The following is a 23653-nucleotide window of genomic DNA, read 5'->3' as shown; positions in this document are numbered from 1 at the left end:
TTAAGATTTTATTTTTAAGTAATCCCTACACCCAATGTGGGGCTCGAACTCACAACCCCAAGATCAAGTTGAATGCTCTACCAACTGAGCCAGCCAGGCCCCCCAGAATCATTCCCTTTCTTGTCAAACTTTTTGTTCATTTATTATAACAATATGTACTCATGGTTTCCTATCTTATTCAATGGGTTGTGATCCAACACTATCACTATTTATTTTAATGTTCCTATTGTCCCAGATCTGACCAATTGGGAGTCCTTTCAGTCTAGCCATGTCTTCCTCTTCCTTCCAACATTCTTTTTTTTTTTTAAAGATTTTATTTATTTATTTGACAAAGAGATAGAGCCAGAGAGCACAAGCAGGGGGAGTGGCAGAAGGAGAGGGAGAAGCACGCTCCCTACTGAGCAGGGAGCCCGATGCGGGACTCAGTCCCAGGACCCTGAGATCATGACCTGAGCCAAAGGCAGATGCCTAACCAACTGAGCCACCCATGCGCCCTTCCCTCCAATATTCTATTATGAAAAATATCAGGGGCACCTGGGTGGCTCAGTTGGTTAAGCATCTGACTCTTGTTTTTGGCTCAGGTCATGATCTCAGGGTCGTGAGATCGAGCCCCATGCTGGGGTCTGCACAGAGTCTGCTTGAGAGTCTCTCCCTCGCCCTATGTCCCTCCCCTCGCTCATGGGCCCTCTCTCTCTCTCTCTCTCTCTCAAAAATCTTTAAAAAAATTTTCAAACATACAGCAAAGCTGAAAGTATTTTACAGTGAGCACCTATATACCCACCACCTTGATTTGACCATTAACACTTTACTACACTTTTAAAAATTATCTATTTATTCATCTCTTTATCCCTCTATCCTTCCTTCTATTTCTCTTGTTTTTGATACATTTCAAAATAAATTGCAGACATCAATACACTCCTCTCTAAACACTTCAGCATCTATATCTTTAGAGTTTGATATATGTTTTTTGGTGGGAATGCAAGCTGGTGCAGCCACTCTGGAAAACAAGTATGAAGGTTCCTCAAAATTTGAAAATAGAGCTACCATATGACCCAGCAATTGCACTACTGGGTATTTACCCCAAAGATATAAATGTAGTGATCTGAAGGGGTACGTGCACCCCGATGTTTATAGTAGCAATGTCCACAATAGCCAAACTATGGAAAGAGCCAAGATGTCCATCAACAGATGAATGGATAAAGAAGATGTGTTTTTTTTATAATTTTTTTATTATGTTATGTTAGTCATCATACAGTACATCATTAGTTTTTGATATACATTAACAGTTTTTTTTCCTTTGAGGTAAAATTACACCCAAAAAAACATACAATTTTTAAGTATACATTCACTGAGTTTTTGCAAAGCATAATTTGTGCATCCAATACCCCTATTAAGATATAGAACACAAAGTTCCATCATGCCCCTTTCTTATGCAATCCCCATCACCAAATCCCCAGGACAAGCACTCTCCTGGTTGTTTTCCACTATAGATATGTTTTATCCCTTCTAATCCATATTTATGGAATCGTTTGTACCCTTTTGTGTAAGCCTTCTTTCACTCAGCATATTCTTTCTTGAGATTCTTAAATGTTGTTACATATACCAACAATTTGCTTCTTTTTTCTCTGAACAGTATTCCATTATATGAATATACTACAGTTTGTTAGTCCATTCTCCAACTGATAGACACTTAGACTGTTGCCTGTTCTTGGCTATTATGAACAAAGATGCTATAAACAATCTTGTACAAATCTTTTGTGTGGATATATGTTTTTATTTCTCTTTAACAAATACCCAGGAGTAGGATTTCTGGGCTATAGGGTAGGTGTATCTTTAGTTATATAAGAAACTGCCAGGGGCTCCTGGGTGGCTCAGTTGGTTAAGCGACTGCCTTCGGCTCAGGTCATGATCCTGGAGTCCCGGAATCGAGTCCCACATCGGGCTCCCTGCTCGGCAGGGAGTCTGCTTCTCCCTCTGACCCTCTTCCCTCTCGTGCTCTCTATCTCTCATTCTCTCTCTCTCAAATAAATAAATAAAATCTTTAAAAAAAAAAAAAAAAGAGAAAAAAAGAAACTGCCAGAGTGTTTCCTGCGTCCTTTTAACATGTATCTATCATTCTCTGAGCACCTCCTTGCTTTGCACAATGAGATCTTCTAGATTCGTCTTATACTTTCCCTGCTCCCACCCTGGAATCACCCATTTCTCCAAGGAACCCTGGTTTCTTTTAGTGGAGAATGGTATTTAGAGGCCAAGATCTCGGTTCTACACAGGCTTATTGCTCCCAGGTCACTGCTCCTGTTTCTCTTGGGAAGTGTGTGTGTATGTGTGTGTGTGTGTGTGTGTGTGTAAACAATAAGTTCACACCCATATTTTCCAGGCCAAAATAGTAACAGGGTTCATTCTAGTTTTCTCCCTTTTTTGTAGCTCCCTTCTCTCTTGCTTGTATTATCTATCTATCTATCTATCTATCTATCTATCTATCTATCTATCTATCATCTATCTATCTAATCAATCCCCCTGTGTGGAACTAATCTCCCACCACACTGTCCTCTCCCCCACACTGATGTCTTTTCCTTCTCACTACACTTAAGTTCCAACACCCTGTATTAATCTCCCTTCCCAGCTTCCCTCCTTAGTCTGCTCAGGCTCTGACATCCCATACCAGATCCCCCTTCCATGTGAATGCCCTTCACACATCCCTTAGGTTCTGACATTCTGTGACAAGGCACCTTTTCATGTAGATGCTCTCCTCAATCTACTCAGGCTTCTTATTCCTTATGCTGAGCTGAACTCCTACCTGGAAGTCCTCTTCATTTTGCTTGGGCCCTGATTCCCCATGCCGGCTGTCTCTCCACATGGATACCTTCCTCACACTGTTTAGGTCCTGACTTCAAGTGAAGCTGTCCCTCTATTTGGATGCCCTTCTCAGTCTGCTAAGGCCTAAATACCACATATGGATATCCTCTTCTTCCTGCTTAGGTTCTGATACCCCAAGCTAAACAACCTCTGCAGGGCCATGCTCTTCACTCAGATAGGCTGGAGATTGCCTGTCTTCATGGATAACATCTTCACCTGCTCAGGCTCTGACAACCCATGCCAAGTCACTTCCTGATCAGTGCCCTCCTTACCCCACTGGATTCAGATACCCCGCTCTGGGCCACCGTGCCTTCCTTTGATCAGGAGCAGATGCTTAGCTTGTCCTGCCCCACCAATGGCTTAGGACCTAATTGTTCAAGAAGGGAAGGAATAAAAGGAGAAAAAGAAAAAGATATGGAAGAGGAAGAACCCACAAGTTACTTTTTTTTTTCTTAAAGATTTTACTTATTTATTTAACAGAGAGAGAGATAGCGAGAGCAAGAACACAAGCAGGGGGAGTGGGAGAGGGAGAAGCGGGCCTCCCGCTGAGCAGGGAGCCCGATGCGGGGTTCGATCCCAGGACCCTGGGACCATGACCCGAGCCAAAGGCAGATGCCTAATGACTGAGCCACCCAGGCGCCCCCCACAAGTTACTTTTAATTTAATTCAAGACTATATTAGTTAGGACTCTTTGAGTCCAAGTAATAGAAAACGCAGCCCAGAGTGGTTAAACAAAAAAAGGCGTTATTAGTTCACATGATGGAAAAGTCCAGGGCTACAGCTAGGTTTGGGAGTTCAAATAATGGCATTAGGACAAGTGTCTGCTTCTTTCTTTTTGTCTTTTTCAGTCTGATCCTGCTCTTTTCTATGTTTTGACTCCATTTTCATACAGCCTTTACCCTTGTGGAGACCAGGTCCAGTCTCACATCCTCACAGGTTTATTCAAGTCCAGTGGGAATAAAAAGGAAAATGTTCTCTTCCTAATAATTCAACCAAAGAGCCTGGCATTTGTCTGGACTCCACCAACCACTCTGGCTGTGGGAGCAGAATGTCCTGACTGGCTTAGGCCCGCAATGCATGCTGCATCTCTCAAGCCACGAGTGGAATCCCATTCAAACACACAAAGTAAGATGAGAGTGGAGTGGCTTCCCCAAAGCAAAATTTGGGATACAAGTAACAGGAGAAAGATGAGTGGATGCTGAAGAGCAATAATCAACAGAAGTCCAACTATAAAAATGAGAAGCTTTCATTGATAAGATGACTAAACACACCAGGCAGTATTCGTTGTCAAATAGCTGATATAGAATGGCTGCTTGTCTTTCAAGGGAAGGAGAAATTGTGGTGGAAGCCTTCTTCAGGAAGGAGAGATTTTGAAATTTGAAATTTAAGCGAGAAGGGCACATACCCTATGACTTATTTATAATAGTAATATATAATATATAATTTATAATAAGTGTCAAAGAAACTTACGTGCACCAGGAGACATGTATAAAAATGCTCATAGCACAGCTCATAAGGGTAAACTCTGGAGACAACCTGCATGCCCAAGGAAAGGAGAATAAATCCATGGCAGTATGCTCACAAAATGACATACTATATACTGGTGGAAATGAATGAGTCCACAGCTAGGGGAACAACATGGATGGATATGGTAACATGATGTGGAATAAAAAAGTAAGTCCCAGAAAACTATATATAGTATGATGTCCTTTTTCTGAAGTTTACAAATAGGCAAAACTAAACCACATATTGTTTAGAAGTACCCCCACACACACACACACACACAAATAACACTATTGGGAAAATAAAAGGAAGGGAAAGATGAAGCAAAAGCAAAATTTCACAATATTGGTGGGGGTGTGGGGAGGCAGGGAATGGAACAAGGTCAGGCCATGGAGGAAGATGTGTTATTGGTAATGTTCAGGTTTGGTAGCACATTCGTAATTGTACAACTAAAAAAAATAAAAGAGATATGGATGAAGAAGTGTGCAAGGCATGGTCAGGATCATAAGTAGAATGGAGATTCTGGAGCAGTTAAATTCAGGTGTACAACATAGCGATTCAGCTTCTCTATACATTATACTATGCTCACCTCAAGTGTAGCTGTCAACTGTGACTGAATATGGTAGGACTTCGAACCAGGGAATTGCATAATGCAAGTTGTGTTTTATTTTGGCATGTTGATATCTTTTTATCAGATATTGTTTAGAATAATTGGGTGGTGTGTTTATGATTATTTAAATGCCATGATTAATAAAAGCCATAAATTTGACTTAGTGCCTTTGAGGTTCATTCTAGTTGTATGTTATTTATTTATTTATTTAAAAACTTTTTTTGGGGGCGCCTGGGTGGCTCAGTTGGTTAAGCGACTGCCTTCAGCTCAGGTCATGATCCTGGAGTCCTGGGATCGAGTCCCACATCGGGCTCCCTGCTCAGCAGGGGGTCTGCTTCTCCCTCTGACCCTCTTCCCTCTCATGCTCTCTGTCTCTCATTCTCTCTCTCACAAATAAATAAATAAAATCTTTAAAAAAAATAAAAAAAAAATAAAAACTTTTTTTGGGCGCCTGGGTGGCTCAGTTGGTTAAGCAACTGCCTTCGGCTCAGGTCATGATCCCAGGGTCCTGGGATTGAGTCCCGCATCAGGCTCCCTGCTCAGCAGGGAGTCTGCTTCTCCCTCTGACCCTCCCCCGCTCTCATGTGCTCTCTCTCTCTCATTCTCTCTCTCAAATAAATAAAAAATCTTTAAAAAAAATTTTTTTTACTTGCCTATAGTTGACACAATATTACATTAGTTTCAGGTGTAAAACATAGTGATCCAACTTCATATGTTATGCTATGCTCACCTCAAGTGCAGCCACCATCTGTCACCATAGAGTACTATTACAATATCATTGATTATATTCCCTATGCTGTGCCTTTTATTCCTGTGACTTATTCATTGTATAACTAGAAGTCTGTATCTCCCACTCCCCTTCACCCTTTCTGTCCATCCTCCTACCCCCTTCCCTCTGACAACCATCAGTTTGTTTTCTGTATTCATAGGTCTGATTCTGCTTTTTGTCAAAAGTTGTGTCTTAATTTAATTTTATAAATATGTATTGAGCCTTACTCTTGGTAATCTAATTATGTATAAAATAATTAATACTGCTTTGGGATTACGGAAGTAGGAATGGGAAGGAGTGGCCACAAGATATATTGCCAAAAGCTAACAGGATAGGATTAAGTGGTCTGTTGGATATGGAAGGTAAAAAGTAAGGAGGAGTCAAAGTTGACCCTGGGGTTTCCCCCAGCTGAGTGTGGTAGAGTTAAAAAAACAAAACAGAGGGGCGCCTGGTTGGCTCAGTTGGTTAAGCATCCAACTCCTGATTTTGGTTCAGGTTATGATCTCAGGGTTGTGAGATCAAGCCCCACATCCAGCTGGGCGTGGAGCCTGCTTAAGATTCTCTTGCTCCCTCTCCCTTTGCCCCTCCTCCCACTCTCCCCTCCCTCTTTCTTGCTCAATCCCTGAAAAAAACAAATTTTTTAATTAAAAATAAAATACATTAAAAAAAAATAAAACAGAAACAGGGAAGATGACACAGGACATCTTGAGCTCAATACAGGAAGTCACTGTAGGTGTTCTGTTGGGCTTTGAGTTGCCTTTGATATACCTGGTTTTCCATGGGTAGCTGTTGTCAGGGGCTTCAGTCAGCTTATAGCTGGGGAGTGAAAATTTCCCCAGTAGATAAATGAACTTTTGATTAGTTCTTGGTTTTTATATTTATGTCTTTTAGCTAAACTACACATCCAATTTCCAAAGCCACACCCTGACCAAGAAGTGAGGTTGTCCTTAAAACAGTTTCAGAAATACATAGAATTGGTTGTATCTGAACTCAGGGGCAATGAAGATCATGTTCTGGAGAGTGTTGTGGAGTTTCTGATGAATACTTTAGAAAGGAGCCATATTGAGAATCTGAGGAATTGTGCCAGACGGAAATGGCTGTACCAAATCCAACATGCTGCAGAGACAAGTGGGGTGTCCCTGGAGCCGGTGTACACGGAGACCTTTAATGCCCTCACCCAGGTAGGTTTTTCTAAGGTGATATACAAAAGGAAAAATGTACTCATGGTAGGTGATGTTCAATGGTTGCAAAGGGGGAGCACACGAAATTCTCTTGAAAAATCACTGGGTACTGCTATAGATGTTTTATTCATTCCCAAACATTACAATGACCCAAAGCCTAGGAAGGATGCAACTGGAATGATTGTAGGTTGGGAAGGTAGAAGTAGAGAGGAAAGGTATAAAAGACAGAATCATGTCTTGGGATTTCTATTCCATTTGTGCTGAGAGTCAAATAAGCTTAAGGCAGAAAATAGACTAATAATGAAAAATACCAGTAAGGAAATGTGCAGGCATTTCAAGCCACATTTCCCTTGCATGATGTTTTGGGAGTCGGTTTCAAAAGGAACTATTTAAATCATAAAGTCATTATAAAGGAGGATCCAACATCACACAATATTTCATAGCACTGCCTAGAAACACACTGATACTATTATAGAATCGTGTCACTTAAAACACATGCCTCTGATGGGATCACTGCCCACAGCTTTGCCATCTTCTTCAAGATTCCCAGCTGGTTGCTCCTCCCAGGCAGAAATAGCATGGCTGTCTCCTATATATGTCACAGACTCCTCTAGTCCACGAAACCTGGAATCACTCATCTCAGTTAAATTGCAACACTTAATTAAAGGACTCATTTACTGAATGGCCGAATTTTCCAGTATAGTTTGAAGTGGTGTGACGAGAAACAGAAGACCAATCTAGAAAAAGAGATATTACTCCAACTTGCTTCAGAGATCTGTGGTACATTTTTGTTAGTTACTCTATAGATCTTTTATGTCGAAAAAGAAGAAAAAAAAACATGAAAAGCAAACCTAAGTATATAGAAAGAGGAGACAAAGATCAAGGAAAGCATCTTTCATGTCCCCAACTTATGGACATGCTATTATCATAGTATTGTTAATGACATAATAATATTTTAGGTACAGAGAATTTTCAGTTATTTTAATTAGAAAGAGTAGTTGTATAAAGTCTGCAATCTGGGGCCCCAAGAAATTTTTTCCTGACATAAATCAAATATCATAGCCAAACTATGTTAAGAATTCCTTGAGAGCATTTTTTTCTACATTCACTTCACAGAAGATGGTGAAAATCTACTCAAGAAATATGAGTGAAATGAAGCCATATTCTTACCCTAGCCCTCTAAAATAAATACTTTTAAGTGAAGCCCAGACAATATGACTATAGTTTAAATGTATCCAAGTTTTAAACCTCTAAATTTGAGTAAGATGAGAGATTTTTTTTTTAAGTAAACCGGTTTAATTGACATAAAGTAAATCGATTCCACTCATTAAAACTCAGATTTGGGAAGACCTAGTTTGCGGCAACATGGCTAAACGCACCAAGGTCGGAATTGTGGGTAAATACGGGACCCATGGGGCACCTGGGTGGCTCGGTCGTTAAGCGTCTGCCTTTGGCTCAGGTCATGATCCCAGGGTGTTGGGATGGAGCCCCACATCGGGCTCCCTGCTCAGCGGGAAAGCCTGCTTCTCCCTCTCCCACTCCCCCTGCTTGTGTTCCTGCTGTCGCTGTGTCTTTCTCTGTCAAATAAATAAAATCTTAAAAAAAGAAAAAAAATATGGGACCCGTTATGGTGCCTCCCTCAGGAAAATGGTGAAGAAGATTAAAATAAGCCAGCACGCCAAGTACACTTGCTCCTTCTGTGGCAAAACCAAGATGAAAAGACAAGCTGTGGGGATCTGGCATTGTGGCTCCTGCATGAGAACCTTCGCTGGTGGCGCTTGGACCTACAACACTACTTCTGCCGTCACAGTAAAGTCAGCCATCAGAAGACTGAAGGAGTTGAAAGACCAGTAGAAGCTTCACCATTTGAAACATTGCTAGCCTATAATAAATGGGTTAATTTATGTAACAACAACAACAACAAAAACTCAGATTTGGGAGACAGCTGTGGGGTCAGCCTTTTTCCCACTGCCCATGAGTGGTAATTATTGGGATCAGATGCTCAAACAGGCTAATGAAGGGAGACATGATTAAAATAATAGCTCTTTGGCTATTGGCAAATACATGGTCAGAAATATTTTGCCATAGGACGCTGAAATCCATGGGAATAAGAAGATCAGTGCTCACATTTCCCTCTTAGAAGAGAACCTACTACTGCCTGATAGAGGGGAAGTTCTATTGAGGAACGTAGCTTGTACTTTAGATGATGCTCCATTTGTACTGAACCGAGTGCTCTACAGGGACATGAAAGGAATCAGGTAAGAATTTCTTGAGGAGGTTGGTTTTACCCTTCTAAAAAAAAAATAATTCCAAGAAAAATCCCTTTCTGAAGTAAACTAGTATTGAAATCCTAGTTAGCTGCCCACGAGAGAAGTGCCTCAGGTCACCAATGCTTCTGGAGTGGGAGGTGATGGGTTTCTAGTCTTGAATAATTTCACCTGGTCATTCCTGGCGCTCCCTCCTAGGCACTGATTTGCCATGTTGGGACTCTGCTTCACAATATCAGCTCAATTATTTCTGCCTTCTTTATAAGTTATGTCTCTGGCATCCTGTTTATATATGTTTACCCTGTTATGATCTAAGCTTGTTTTTTTAAAACTTTTTCTCAAGTCAGACTCTCCAAACTATAATCATGAGTCCACTTCTCTGACATATAATCCCAATAATTATGAACGGAGAATTTATTTAATTTCCTGCACAGTTTCATCCAAAGCCTTCTCCTGGGCCTTTCTACCATCTTCATATTCCTATTCCTCAGCTTCACAGTAGTGGATGAAGGAAAGCCAATACACGTGCCCCAAGTTCAACACCATGGGAACATCTTTTTCTGGAACCAGTCCCTCAAGAAGAATGATCAAAACGGGTCATTCCTGGCTCTGCCTCTTCAGGATGCATATCTGAGGATCTTTGGGGTCATGGCTGTTGACACCCTAAGAGATCCCAAAAAAATAAACATCTTTGTACCCCACGAGATCAGATTCTATCAGGTAAGTCATGGAAGAATTCTTCAAGAGTAATGGTAGGATTGCCTCTCCTTCTATACTTTTTAAAAAGCAAAACCTAAAACCAGATGAGAGTAAACCTATATATATAGATAGTGTCATCCTACCTGTTCTTGTTCACTGTATCTAACAGTCTTTGGAGAGGTTCCTCATTACACATGGAAGGACTCAGCCTCAGGGGCACATCTATGCCTCAGTCTCTCTGGGGAGTTTGTTAATATGTGTCCCATTGCCCTAATCATAGGAATAGCATTTTATGCTGTAGAACTGAAATCCAACCATTAGACTACTAATTAAGACCCACAAAGTAGGAATGAAGCTTGAGAAGGGACACATTTATGTTTTATTAATAGGAGAACCTAGAAATTTTTTACTCTTTCCACAAATGCATTCCCATGGCTCTTGGTTTCAGTGTTGATTTTTGAGGATGAAGAATGAAGGAAAAAGCCTAAATGTGTCTTGAGTATGCATGTTTTCAAATTAGATCACAAAAAAGACAGGCACTTTTAAGACGATAATGACCATTTCTACAAGCATTTTAATTTGGTTTTATGAATAGAAATTGCAATGAAGTAAGATTGAAAGCCTTTATGGAGGCAATGGCCTGAGATGTAGCAGCAATCAGGAACTTGCTATGCTTTTATCACTTGTTCCCCTCTAAGCCTCTGGCTCTTTATGTCTATTTACCAGGATATAAAATTTTCTCTTCCTGGGGCGCCTCAGGTCATGATCTTGGGGTCATGGGATCGAGCCCCATGTCAGGCTCAGCGTGGAGTCTGCTTGAGATTTTCTCCTTCTCCCTCTGCTCCTCTCCCTGCTTGTGCTTTCTCTCTCTCAAATAAAAATTTTTTTTTAAAGATTTTTATTTATTTATTTGAGAGGGAGAGAATGAGAGATAGCACAAGAGGGAAGAGGGTCAGAGGGAGAAGCAGACTCCCTGCTGAGCAGGGAGCCCGATGCGGGACCTGATCCTGGGATTCCAGGACCATGACCTGAGCCAAAGGCAGTCGCCTAACCAACTGAGCCACCCAGGCGCCCCTCTCTCAAATAAAATCTTTAAAAATAAATAAATAAAATAAAATTTTCTCTTCCTATTTACTGGATGTATAACTGAGGAAAGTGGTAGAACCTTTTTCTCTGGACATCTTTTTAAAAATATGATTCACTCTCATCTGCCATAAGAATGATGTAAAGATATTTAAAAGAAGATGGAGGAGAATGGAGTTATCAGTAGGTGAATTACAGATGGTCTTGTCAGAGAACATGTCAAAATGAATTTTAAACTGACTCTCTAATGCTGCCTGGGCTCACAGTGTCCCTTAGCTCCTTGGACATACCGTTGCTGCTCTCCCAAGTACAGGGTGGGCGTGTTGTATCCCTTAACAACTGATACAGTGCCTCTGACACAGAGTAGGGAGTCAACACGTGTGCTTTCCACGTAATACCAAGAAATGTTCAGGAGTGACGTTGATCTCTAGGTCAATGTAGTTGACTATTTATGTTTGGGACTTTATTTCATTTCATGCCAAGAATGAAGTAACATTGTGAAAATAAAGTATTATGTGCAAAAACAAGAAAAAATTGACTCTCTAGCCCCTGGAGGTAAAAGGCTCCTGGGTTATCGTGAGATGCCTTGGGTCCTATTATAAAATCCACATATGGGATGCCTGGGTGGCTCAGTCGGTTAAGCGGCTGCCTTTGGCTCAGGTCATGGTCCCAGGGTCCTGGGATCGAGTCCCACATCGGGCTCCTTGCTCAGCGGGGAGCCTGCTTCTCCCTCTGCCTCTGCCTCTCCCCCTGCTTGTGCTCTCTCTCTGACAAATAAATAAAATCTTTAAAAAAATAAAAAATAAAATAAAATCCACATAGTTTTGAAGAATTTGTGGTTCCTAGAGTCTCTTTTTTTTTTTTTAATATTTTATTTATTTATTCATGAGAGACAGAGGGAGAGAGAGAGAGAGAAGCAGAGGGAGAAGCAGGCTCCCAAGGAGCAGGGAGCCCGATGCGGGACTCGATCCCAGGACCCCGGGATCATGACCTGAGCCGAAGGCAGACGCTTAACGACTGAGCCCCCCAGGCGCCCTCCTAGAGTCTCTTTTTTAATTATTATTGTTATAAGTCAAGCAGAGAAAGACAATAGTCATATGGTTTCCCTCATATGTGGAACATGAGGAATCGTGTGGAGGACCATGGGGAAGGAAGGGAAAACTGAATGGGAGGAAATCCTAGAGTCTCTTGACAACAAGACAACAGATGGGTTCTAAGGACTTCCTATCCCTTCTCTGTGGAACAGGCTCTCTTTAGGTCTAGGAGAAGACTATGTAATCTAGCATGTTGCAGGCCTCGGAATGGAGGACAGCCTGTACTACCAATCTGATGACAGAAGCCACATAACGATCCAGACATTCATATTGCATCATATCAGGGCAGCTCCTACCCATCTGCCCAAGGTTGGCACTGGTTCCTGGCTTGTAAATATTTTCCCTCATCTCAAATTTCACCTTATTCTTCTGACTCTGTTCTCTGACAGTACACATCACAGATTTCTCTGGATGATTATCAGGAAACGTAATAAGTTACATGGATCTTCTAGTAGATCTCTCCTTAAACCTTTGATTTCTTGAGATCTTTTCTGCATAGTAGGATCTGGAACACTGCCTTTTGAGAACTGATAGGTAATTTGTCGGAAGTAGATTATCATTAATTTTATAAGTTAATCCAATTGACGCATTAATTATTTTGTTATTTTATTTTTTTTTAAATATATTTATTTATTTATTTATTTATTTATTTATTCATAAGAGAGAGAGAGAGAGAGAGAGGCAGAGGCAGAGGGAGAAGCAGGCTCTCCGCCTAGCGGGGAGCCTGATGTGGGGCTCGATCCCAGGACCCCGGGATCATGACCTGAGCTGAAGGCAGACGCTTAACCATCTGAGCCACCCAGGCGCCCCTATTTTGTTATTTTAAAATGAAAAGACAATGAAAATGTTCTGTCTCTACAGGGTGTCGCCAATGTCTTCAGCACTGCCTATCACTATGTGCACAGCAGGGAGCACATCCTGCATGTTGTGATCATGGGCACTGGCTGGCTCTGTGACATCACATCTGACATTACCACCATCACAACGTACTTTGTTGAGCCCGGCACAACGCAGGTAGGCAAGGTTGGGCAGTGTTAGACCTCTAACAGACTTTCTAGATATTATTGTCTTGCCAATATTTTTTAAAAGATTTTATTTATGTATGTATTTATTTATTTATTTGAGAGAGAGAGAGAGAGGAAAAGAGGGAGAGCACAGAGGGAGAGGGAGAAGCAGACACCCCCCTGAGGAGGTAGCCTGAAGTGGGACTCGATCCCAGGACCCTGAGATCATGACCTGAGCCAAAGGCAGATTCATGATCAACTGAGCCACCCAGGTACCCATGTCTTGCTAATATTTTAAAACCATAATTAATTAGCTATTAGGCCAACTGGGGACATATTTCCCATAATCCCAACTCAAGAGCATTGGTTGTGAGTGGCAAAAGTCCATCTCAAACTGCCTTAGGCAAAAAAAGGAATTGATTGACTCGTATGACCAAAATAAAGGAAGGACAGGAGTCAGGCTAGCTTCCAGGATGACCAGAACCAGGAATTCAGTACCATCAGGGCTCTCTGGTGTTCTTTCTCTCTGCAGTCCTCATGTCCCTCTACACTTTGGTTTGGTCCTTCTAGCTTAAGATAGGCTTTCTCCCCAGGGCAAGCCAGATGCTTAGTAACTAAGAAAGAATCTTTCCTTCTTGTTTCAATTTGGAAAACCCAAGAGAGCCCTTTTTAGTCTACCCTGAGATATGCCCCCCAGCTTGGGGTGGGGGTGGAGGAGTTTACACTAACTGGCAGCCCCCACCAGAATCATATGGGTGAAGTGGGAAGGGATGAGGCACTGCTGTTCGGAAGGACATAATTACATCACACCAGTTAAAAAAGGCCTAGCTATAATGTAATGAGTTTTCACCAAATGTTTATTTTGCTTCTTTACACTTTCCCCCCCGCCAAGGTTTTATTTAAATTCCAGCTAGTTAACATACAGTGCAATATTAGTTTCAGGTGTCACTTATATATACAACACCTGGTGCTCATCACAACAAGTGCCCTCCTTACTACCCATCACCTGTTTAGCCCATTCTGCATGCTCTCCCAACCCCCAGTGGCCCACCTCCCCTCCAGTAACCATCAGTTTGTTCTCTATAGTTAAGAGTCTATTTCTCTGTTTGCCTCTCTTTTTTTTCACACTTAATTTTACTTATTTAATTTTCTTCAGATTCATTTATTTATTTGAGAGAGAGACAGCATGTGTGAGAGTAGGGGGAGGGACAGAGGGAAAGAGAGCATCCTGAAGCAGACTCCTCGCTAAGTGCAGAGCCCGATGTGGGGCTTGATCCCAGGACCCAGGACCCTGAGATCATGACCTGAGCCGAAATCAAGAGTCTGCCGCTCAACCAACTGAGCCACCCAGGCGCCCCCTCACTTAATTTTAATGTTAGGATTGTGCATGTGGTAAGAATGGATGGAAAGGTGTCTTCCTTTTAAGAAAGCAAAACAATCCTGCAGGGTGCCTGATCAGGTGGTGACAGCACCTTGGTTGTCTCTCAGTCCCTTGGGTGGACCCCCACACCTGCCTCTCCCCTTCTCTCCAGGCTTCTTTCTCTCAGTCCTTGGACCAAGCTGATGAGGCCTTGGCCAAAGAGCAGAATCACAGAGCTCTCTGGTGGAATGAACCGAGTGCAGAGGGTGGCTGCTGCTCTTGGGGGTGGGGTAGGAAAGGGAAACTCCAAGTGCCCCCATTATGTGGGGGTGGGGGCTGAGGACCATTCAGTCTGATAGGCCACAGTCATTTGACTTGGCCAGTGTCCACAATAAGAAGACCCCTGATAGGGCCTGAAAGGAAATGATAGCTAGGGCGCACCATGAAGAAAGTTAAAATCACCCATAGCAGTCAACAAAAAGCATGGCTTTTTGTCCTCATGTCTGCCCGGGGCATGTAGTTTCCACAGTCACAATACTGTGGACAAGATCTCTAGGGACACTATCCTTCTGACTCATGTCATGGAGGTGAAGAAGACCATCCCCAAAGTGGGGAGGAGGGGGACTACTCAGCAGCCCAGGGTCTGCGGAGGGTCACAACTGAGCAGAGACCAAACAGCCTGTCCAAGGCTGTGGTCAGGAGTTTATCCTAAGTGGAAGCTAGGTGAGGTTTTGGTGTTAAAAATGGCTGAGGGCGGCTGTAGGGATAACTTTTTCCAAGCACTTAACCCTGGTAACTTCTTAAGCGCCCCCCTTCCTCGTCCGCAGCTCCTCCAGTCTATCCTGCTTCCTTCTCCACCCTGCTCTCTACCTCAAAAAGTAGACCATATCAGTAGGCTCCTTGGCTTCTGCTTAGGTTTGTCCACTGAGATGCACCAATAGGTGATTGAAGAGCAGAAGGGAAGTGAGGCTGGGGTATTTTGCTTCTGGGAGTCTCTCTGCCAGGTTGCTGTGGGTTGGCTCTGTTGTTCTACTAAAGGCCACGACACCTTTAGTCAGCTGACCCTCCCCATACAGCTGTCTTCTCCAGGTTCTGGTAATTGCTTCCTTCCCGTGCCTCTTCAGGCTAAGAGTGGTAATGGCTCCCCATTGTCACTAGGCCTGGGATTCTAAATACTACCCATGCCTTCACAAATAGTCCCTTTATTCAACTCTCTTCAAATTACCCAGTTCTGTCATGTCATCCTTCTGGAACCCTGACACAAATTATAGATTCTGAAACACCCCATCTCACCTCATGCCCATGTTCCTATAAGGTACAGAGCCATGGTGGAAAAAGAATTCTTGCTCTGTTGACCATAGATGAAGGAGGATAGGAAATTCAAATTATCTTAGGTATTAAACTCATGTTATTTATTTTATTATCAATAATAATAAATATTATTATTTATTTAGTTTATCATCCCAAAGCACCTATGGTTTACTATTTCTTTGCAGTACCAAATTTGTTAAATAGGTAACTGTAGTCAACAGAATAATGGCTATCCCCCAAAGATGTCCATATCCTAATTCCAGGAACCTGGGAATGTGTTATTGTATTGCAAGAGGGACTTTGCAGATGTGATTCAGATGAAAGGCCTTGAGATAGAGAAATTATCCTGGATGACCCAGGTGGTCCCAATGTAACCACCTAAGTCCTTAGAAGCACAGAACCTTGTCTGGCTGTGGTCCCTGAGAGATGGGAGGTTGGAAGAAGAACCAGGGATGGCAGGGAGGGAGGGAAAGGATGGGCCACCTGTTGCTGGTTCTGAGATGCTCAGGGCTATGTACAAAGACTGGGGTGTCGGGCGCCTGGGTGGCTCAGTCGGTTGAGCGACTGCCTTCGGCTCACGTCATGATCCCGGAGTCCCGGGATCGAGTCCCGCATCGGGCTCCCCGCTCAGCGGGGAGTCTGCTTCTCCCTCTGACTCACCTCCTTCTCATGCTGTCTCTCATTCTCTCTCTCTCAAATAAATAAATAAAAAAAAAAAAAAAAAAAAAGACTGGGGTCTCTGGGAGCTAAGGGCAGTCCCCAGCTAACAGCTACCAGGGAAACCAAGACCTCAGTCCCTTATTTCCCTGAGGTCTTGAGAGGGACAAATGGTGAATGTGTGTGCCCAGTTTGTTATCTGAAGTCATATCAGTAGGCTCTTGAAAAAGCAAATGCCAGAGATTAGTCAGTGATTGCTGCCTTCTACCTCATCACATTTCTTTTCTAAGGCAATACAGTCTTTCTGCGTGAATGAGAGGGAAGGGGGAAGAGACTATCAGGAGGAAGAAAAAAACGATACCACAAGTAATGTTTCACAGCTCATCATACATGACAGAAAGTAATTTTTTTCTACTTCAGTTTCAAAAATGCTGTTACTTCTGCCCAGGATGTTCTCCCCACTTCACCCTGTGTCACCTTTAGATTCTACATGAAACAAACTACACACATTGCCAAGGAACCTAAGTTTTTTTAATAAAACAGAAAATCATATCATGATTTTTTTGGACAAGAACACCACTTTTTTAAAAAATATAATTTCTTCCAAGAATTATTTATAAATTTAACAAAATTCCAAGAAAAATCCCAAAATGATTTTTTAAATTGACCAAATGATTTTAATTTCCATCTGGAGGAAGAATAAATGTGTGAGCATAGCTGAGAAAATGAGGGATGAGAGGAAATGTTACAGTGTTGATCTGGGGAAGAAAGGCTAAACCTACATCACAGTTTGAAACAATTCAAGCAAGGTTGCTACATTGATGACATAATAAGGTAGAACTTCCGCACCAAAATTATAGACAAAATAAGTTGTTTTAAAAAAAGCGGGGGGAAATTGCTACATATTTAGCAAAGGGTTAATACTGTTCTACACAAATCAGTAAGATTTTAAAAAAATCCAAAAGAAAAATAAGCAAAAACAAGTCTACCAAAAAAAAAAAATTGGGGGGTGCGCCTGGGTGGCTCCGTCGGTTGAGCATCTGCCTTCAGGTCAGGTCATGATCTCAGGGTCCTGGGATGGAGCCCCGTGTTGGGCTCGGGAGGGAGTCTGCTCAGCGGGGAGTCTGCTTCTTCTCCCTCTGCCCCTCACACGACTCATGCTTGTTCTCTCTCTCTCTCTCTCAAATAAATAAAATCTTAAAAAAAATTTTTTTAATGCATGCTCAATAAACGTGGGAAAAAATGTTCCATTCTCATAATGAAATAAATACAAAGTTAAGTAAAAGTTAACTTTTACCTACTAAATTGAAAAAGATTTTTTTAACTATAATTTGAAATGCCTTTTAGACTCTTAAGTGTAGATAGTAAATAGGCAGTTGAATATATGAACTAGTGTTTGGGGAGAAATCCAGCCTAGCAAATAAATGGTATTTAAAAACCATGAGGGGCGCCTGGGTGGCTCAGTCAGTTAAGCATCTGCCATCGGCTCAGGTCATGATCCCAGGGTCTTGGGATCGAGCCCCGCATCGGGCTCCTTACTCAGTGGGGACCCTGCTTCTCCCTCTGCCTGCCACTCCCCCTGCTTGTGTGTTTTCTCTCTCTCTCTGACAAACAAATAAATAAAATCTTAAAAAAAACACAAAACCATGAGACTGGGTTATACAACATTGTGAATGTGTTTCATGACACCAAATGGTACACTTTTGAATGGTTGAAGTGATAATATTATGCTATGTGCATTTTACCATAATCAAAAACAAAACAAAAACCATGAGAGTAGACGGAATAACCAAGGGAATGAATGAGGATAGAAAAAGTCTGAGGTCCAAGCCCTGAGGTTATCTAAATGTTTGGAATCATTGTGGCTCAAAATTATATTGACTTTGACCTATTGTATGAAAAACATTTTGTATCCTGACCCCTGACAAACACACACATACGCACGCACGCCCACTTAAAACAGAAGTTTCACAAAACCATACCTACTTTTACTATGTGATGTTTCCTGATATTTTCTTTTCTATTTTATTTCATTCTTTTTAAAAAAAAATGTTTGTCAAAAGAGAAAAAAGCAAAAGAGGATAAATACGAAATCATGTGTAATGCAGGAGGTGAGAATGAATAGATGCTAGTATGCCCACTTTCCAAAAGTTCGTGTTAGGCCACTTCTCTTTTACAAAAGACCCTCATTAGTCTCACCTGCTTTTGCTGCCTGACAGAAATCCAATGAGAATTTTTGCTTTTACGAAAAAAGGCAAAAAGTGGAAATAGTGTTCGGTGTTTGTTTTGCAGGGAGCCCCCAGAGCCGCAAGCGTGGCCCCATCAGGCTCTCCCCACTCCCCAACTGCACTCAGCATCTCAACATCAAGCTGTCACCACTTTGAATAGTATCTATGAGCATCTGTGCTTTATCTCAATTTATTTTGGGTATCCATTAGCAAGATGTGTTCTAAAGCATCAGAAAAGCCTAAGAGAGGTTATTTTGGGGGTCCAGGAATGCTCAAAAATGTTTCTGTATAAATTAATAGTAATTGCTTCTTCACTTTACACTGTTTTAGCTCATGAAAGTTTTCATAGGAACGTTCTACTTTCAGATAGCGGGGCAAACCTGTATTGGAAAAGTAAGGCGGGGGGAAAATAACAAGCCAGTAGCAGAAGAAAGAAAATGCAGGATAATATCATTGCAGCTCTTTTCTCTAAACAGTTCCCTAGAAAATTTTGACTAGAGTGGTTATCTCACTACTGAATAATTACTGAGGCACTTGCTGAATTTATAGTTCCTTGGTCCAAGTAAAATTAAATGAAAAGCTTATTATGAGGCATATTCTTTATGAAGCCCTTATTTTCTACATTATGTTTCCAGTCTTAACAGAAGTGGCCGAATTGACACAGTTTGGGGGGAAGAGGGGGAAACAGGAGAGGAATTGTTTAGTTTGAACTAAAGATTTAAACCTAGGAACATAGTCACAGTGAGATTCTAAAAAATCCTATTAGTCTAGTATATATAACACCAAATAACAAACCATGGAAGAAATAAATTAGGAAAAGCTAGATGCTCAATTGCCAACATCAGAGAATCTTTCCAGATTCTCTGTTGAGAACATTTTTCATCTAAACAGTTTGGGTGAACACTTGAGGTCATGACAAGAGGAAGCTCCACACTACAAACCCGTTGTTCCCTGGAGCACCATTCATCATGCAGTCCCTATGGATCCTGTTATCACAGTTTCCCTTTTAATCAAAGAATTTTTTAAAGGTGGACATAAAAACCCCTTTTTAGAGGCACCTGGGTGGCTCAGTCAGTTAAGCGTCTGCTTTTGGCTCAGGTCATGATCCCAGGGTCCCGGGATCGAGCCCCGCATCGGGCTCCCTGCTCAGCGAGGAGCCTGCTTCTCCCTCTGCTGCTCCCCCTGCTTGTGCTCTTTCTATCTTTGTCAAATAATAATAATTTAAAAAACCCCTTTTTATTCTTCCAATTGAATGTCTTTCCTACAGTTTAGTATATTTTACAGGATGTGTTAATCTTACTTTCTTATAAATAATCTCTACCCCCAAAAAAAGTTGGTCAAGACTCATTCCATACTCATCAAATTGTATACATCAAATATGTGCAGTTTTTCGTATATCAGTGATACTTCAATAAAGCTGTTTTTAAAAGGCACTAAAATGGGGTATCTGGGTGACTCAGTCACTTAAGCATCCAACTCTTGATTTCCAATCAGGTCATGATCTCAGGGTTGTGAGATGGAGCCCCTTGATGGAGGGGGGCTGCTTAAGATTCTCTCTCTCCTTCTCCTTATGCCTCCCTCCCTACTTACACACACTCTCTCTAAAAACAAAAAAACAAAAAAACAGCATTAAAATGTTTTCACAACCCATAGTTAGGTTATGACCTATAGTTTGAAAACCTCTTAGAGGTGAGGAAGACAAAGGGGCAGCAAGAAATATAAGAGTGATTCATAGGAGAACCAGGAGCAAGTGGTGTCCCAAACACCAAGTGAATAAAATATGCCAAGAAGGAAATTGTTCACTGAGACAAATGCTGCTATAGTGGAAGATCATGATTAGGGTTTGGTCAGTGGATTTCAAAATAAGAGAGTCACTAGTAACCTTGACCAAAATAGTTTTGATGAGATGGTGAAGACAAAGACCTCATGGGAGGCTGCCTGGGTGGCTCAGTTGGTTAAGCAACTGCCTTTAGCTCAGGTCAAGGTCCTGGAGTCCCAGGATCCAGTCCCACATCAGGCTCCCTGCTCAGCAGGGAGTCTGCTTCTCCCTCTGACCCTCTTCCCTCTCATGCTCTCTCTCATTCTCTCTCTCAAATAAATAAATAAAATCTTTTAAAAAAAAGACTTCATGGGAGAATATTTTTTATTGTTCTTATTTTCCTTGGACTTTTCTATATTTTCCTAATGTTCTATAATGCATGTTTCCATCAAAAAAATAACATAAACATATAGTTTTATCATAATTATAAAAAATAAGTTTGTGCATTTAAAAGAATGTTGATAATTTGAAATTTTTCCCTCGTGAATACCTCATTCTTAATGGTACTGAGTAAGTAAAATGTCCCGGTACTTCAAGCTAGAGATCTAAACTTCCCTAATTTTTTTCCTATTTTTCTGTTCCCAAAACCTTTAATGGGAAAATGAGGTCTAATTATTCCTCTCAGTGTTGAAATCTCTTCCTCTTTTCAAGGATTCAGACTATGTTTTACGCAATATGATGGTTACCGGGCACCTGGGTCTAACAGAAATCCACAAGAACCCCCCTACAATCTTCAGGAAGACCTGCATCTTCAGGTATGAGATGCATTTTCATGTCCGTTTTTTTGACTGCCAAAACACATTCCCCTTGTGCATTAGTAGCTCTGAGAGACACAGCTTTTGCCTATTAGTATACACCTGAATCCTATTCTAATTGGGTTTTTTTAAAGAAAAATTCCTGTCTGTGTGGGACATGTTAATTCCCTTCCCCTTCAAGTCCTTTTTAAAACAGGTTTCATTGGCATTTTATATTGCACGTTTTTAAGCATGATAGTGTTTTATTTTCTATGATTTTTTTGTAAACATGGAATTCAACAAAAACCCACCAGGATTGTGAAAAAATACATCCACGTCACCTATCAGAGCTCATCATCTTAGTGTCAACAGGCCTGTGAACGTGTACTTTTTATTTAAAGAAGACAGGCTGGGCAAAGGTGGGGAGGAAGCAGAGGCTATGGTCCTTAATAAGTACCCAGAGTACTTTGAATGCCTTTCACCTGTGGGATGCAAGGACCACCCCCGCCCAACTGAGGACAGATGTAAAACAGATCTTAATGATGGACATGTGTATTGCAAAAGGGAGAGGCTGCTTGTTAGAGGTCAGTGCAGCCGAGTAGGCAGTAACCTCAGTCAGTCCAGGAGGCTAATTTGATATTTAAGTATATGTGTTAATTAAATTTTAGTTTGGCCTCATAGCTGAATGTTCATTCAGGTTTAAGCTCTTTTCCACAGTTATACCAGTCAAGAGTTTTATGAGCGTCCTTGTAACACCCAGGCTCATAACCTTTGATTCCTCTGTGTAACTTAGAACAGGTGTCTTTTGAGGAATTTAGTTGACCAATCAGCTTTATTTTTATGGTTATGCCTAGAAAGTTTAGGAGGATACATCACTACTGTGGTTATCATTCAGATACAAAGTGTAGGCTGGGCAGTGCAGCAGGAAGGTGTGGGAACAGCAAAAAAGAAAAAACATAATCTTACCTGGCATTATAGGATTGCTATTATGAACCATAAATGTGCTTTTTGAGGCTCTGCAAAGCACCAACATTTTTCAAATACCTCAGAAGAATGACATCTTAATATCAATGTAGATTGGGAAGGGAGAGGGTGCCTGGGTGGCTCAGTCGGTTAAGCATCTACCTTCGGCTCAGGTCATGATCTCAGGGTCCTAGAGTCGAGTCCCACATGGTGCTCTCTGCTCAGCAGGGAGTCTGCTTCTCCCTCTCCCTCTGTGCTCTCTCTCTCTCAAATAAATAAATAAAATCTTTAAAAAAGGTTAAAAGATTGGGAAGGAGGAAGGGGGGGAAGATGTGTCTATACCTCACTAGAGAGAAGCAGCTACTACATTTCAATGAGAATCTCAGTTCCCTCGAGGAAGCAGTGCCGTTGATGCCTTACCCAGGTCCCTAATATACCTCTTGCCAGGCTGCTTCAGGTACAGCTGCTAATGATTCACACTGGAACTTTCTCTAGAGGAGAGTCCTTGAGTGATGGAGACCCTCACTACGTGTGCCTCACAGTTATGTAAACACACACCCAAAGCATCTTAGAGCCAATGACTGATAAAAAACCTCTCCCTTGCCTCAAGGTGGGGCAAATACTTTGGCTCAGTTTGCCTTCCAAAGCTCCCCTTGAGAGGAGACTAAGGCTAGCCTTCACATTTTTTTTAAGATTTTATTTATATTTTTTATTTTATTTTATTGAGAGAGAAAGCGAGCACGAGCGTGGGGAGGGGCAAAGAGAATCTCTAGCTGATTCCGCCCTGAGCACCGATTCTGAGGTGGGGCAGCATTTCAGGATCGTGACCTGAGCTGAAATCCAGAGTTGGACGCTTAGGGACACCTGGGTGGCTTAGTCGATTAAAAGATTAAGCATTAAGCGTCTGCGTTTGGCTCAAGTCATGATCCTAGGGTCGCAGGATCGAGTCTTGCATCAGGCTCCTTGCTCAGCCGGGAGCCTGCTTCTCCCTCTCCCTCTGTCTGCAGCTCGCCCTGCTTGTGTGCTCTCTCATTCTGACAAATAAATAAAATCTTAAAAAAAGAAAAGAGTTGGATGTTTAACCAACTGAGCCACCCAGGTGACCCTTGCCTTCACATTCTTTTTTTAAAATTTAAGTTAAATTAAATTAATTAACATATAGTGTATTATTGGTTTCAGAGGTAGAGGTCAATGATTCATCAGTTGTATGCAACACCCAGTGCTCATTACATCACATGCCCTCCTTACTGTCCATCACCCAGTTACCCCATCTCCTCACCCCCGTCCCCTCCAGCAACCCTCAGTTTGTTTCCTATGATTAAGAGTCTCTTATGGTTTGTCTCCCTCTCTGATTTCGTCTTGTTTTATTTTTCCCTCCCTTCCTCTATGCTCCTCTGTTTTGTTTCTTAAATTCTACATATGAGTGAGATCATATGATAATTGTCTTTCTCTGACTGACTTATTTCGCTCAGGATCATACCCTCCAGTTCCATCCACATCCTTGCAAATTAAGCC

The 23653-nt window shown here is 41.7% G+C and overlaps 1 protein-coding gene across 4 annotated transcripts in view; it reads left to right on the top strand.

Moving 5' to 3' along the window:
* Positions 1-23653, top strand: part of EFCAB5 (EF-hand calcium binding domain 5) — a 162862-nt gene that overhangs the window by 123573 nt on the left and 15636 nt on the right. For all 4 annotated transcript variants that reach the window (XM_073879335.1, XM_073879334.1, XM_073879336.1 and 1 more), the window contains 5 exons: positions 6630-6919; positions 9008-9177; positions 9678-9906; positions 12924-13076; positions 21093-21196. In XM_073879335.1, coding sequence (XP_073735436.1) covers positions 6630-6919; positions 9008-9177; positions 9678-9906; positions 12924-13076; positions 21093-21196 — 946 coding nt within the window. The remainder of the gene's footprint in view (positions 1-6629; positions 6920-9007; positions 9178-9677; positions 9907-12923; positions 13077-21092; positions 21197-23653) is intronic.

Source organism: Callorhinus ursinus, unplaced genomic scaffold (genome assembly GCF_003265705.2).
Source record: "Callorhinus ursinus isolate GAN/ISIS: 27379988/994484 unplaced genomic scaffold, GSC_fseal_2.0 scaffold34, whole genome shotgun sequence".
NCBI lineage: Eukaryota > Metazoa > Chordata > Mammalia > Carnivora > Otariidae > Callorhinus > Callorhinus ursinus.
This window is presented reverse-complemented; position numbering and strand designations above follow the sequence as displayed.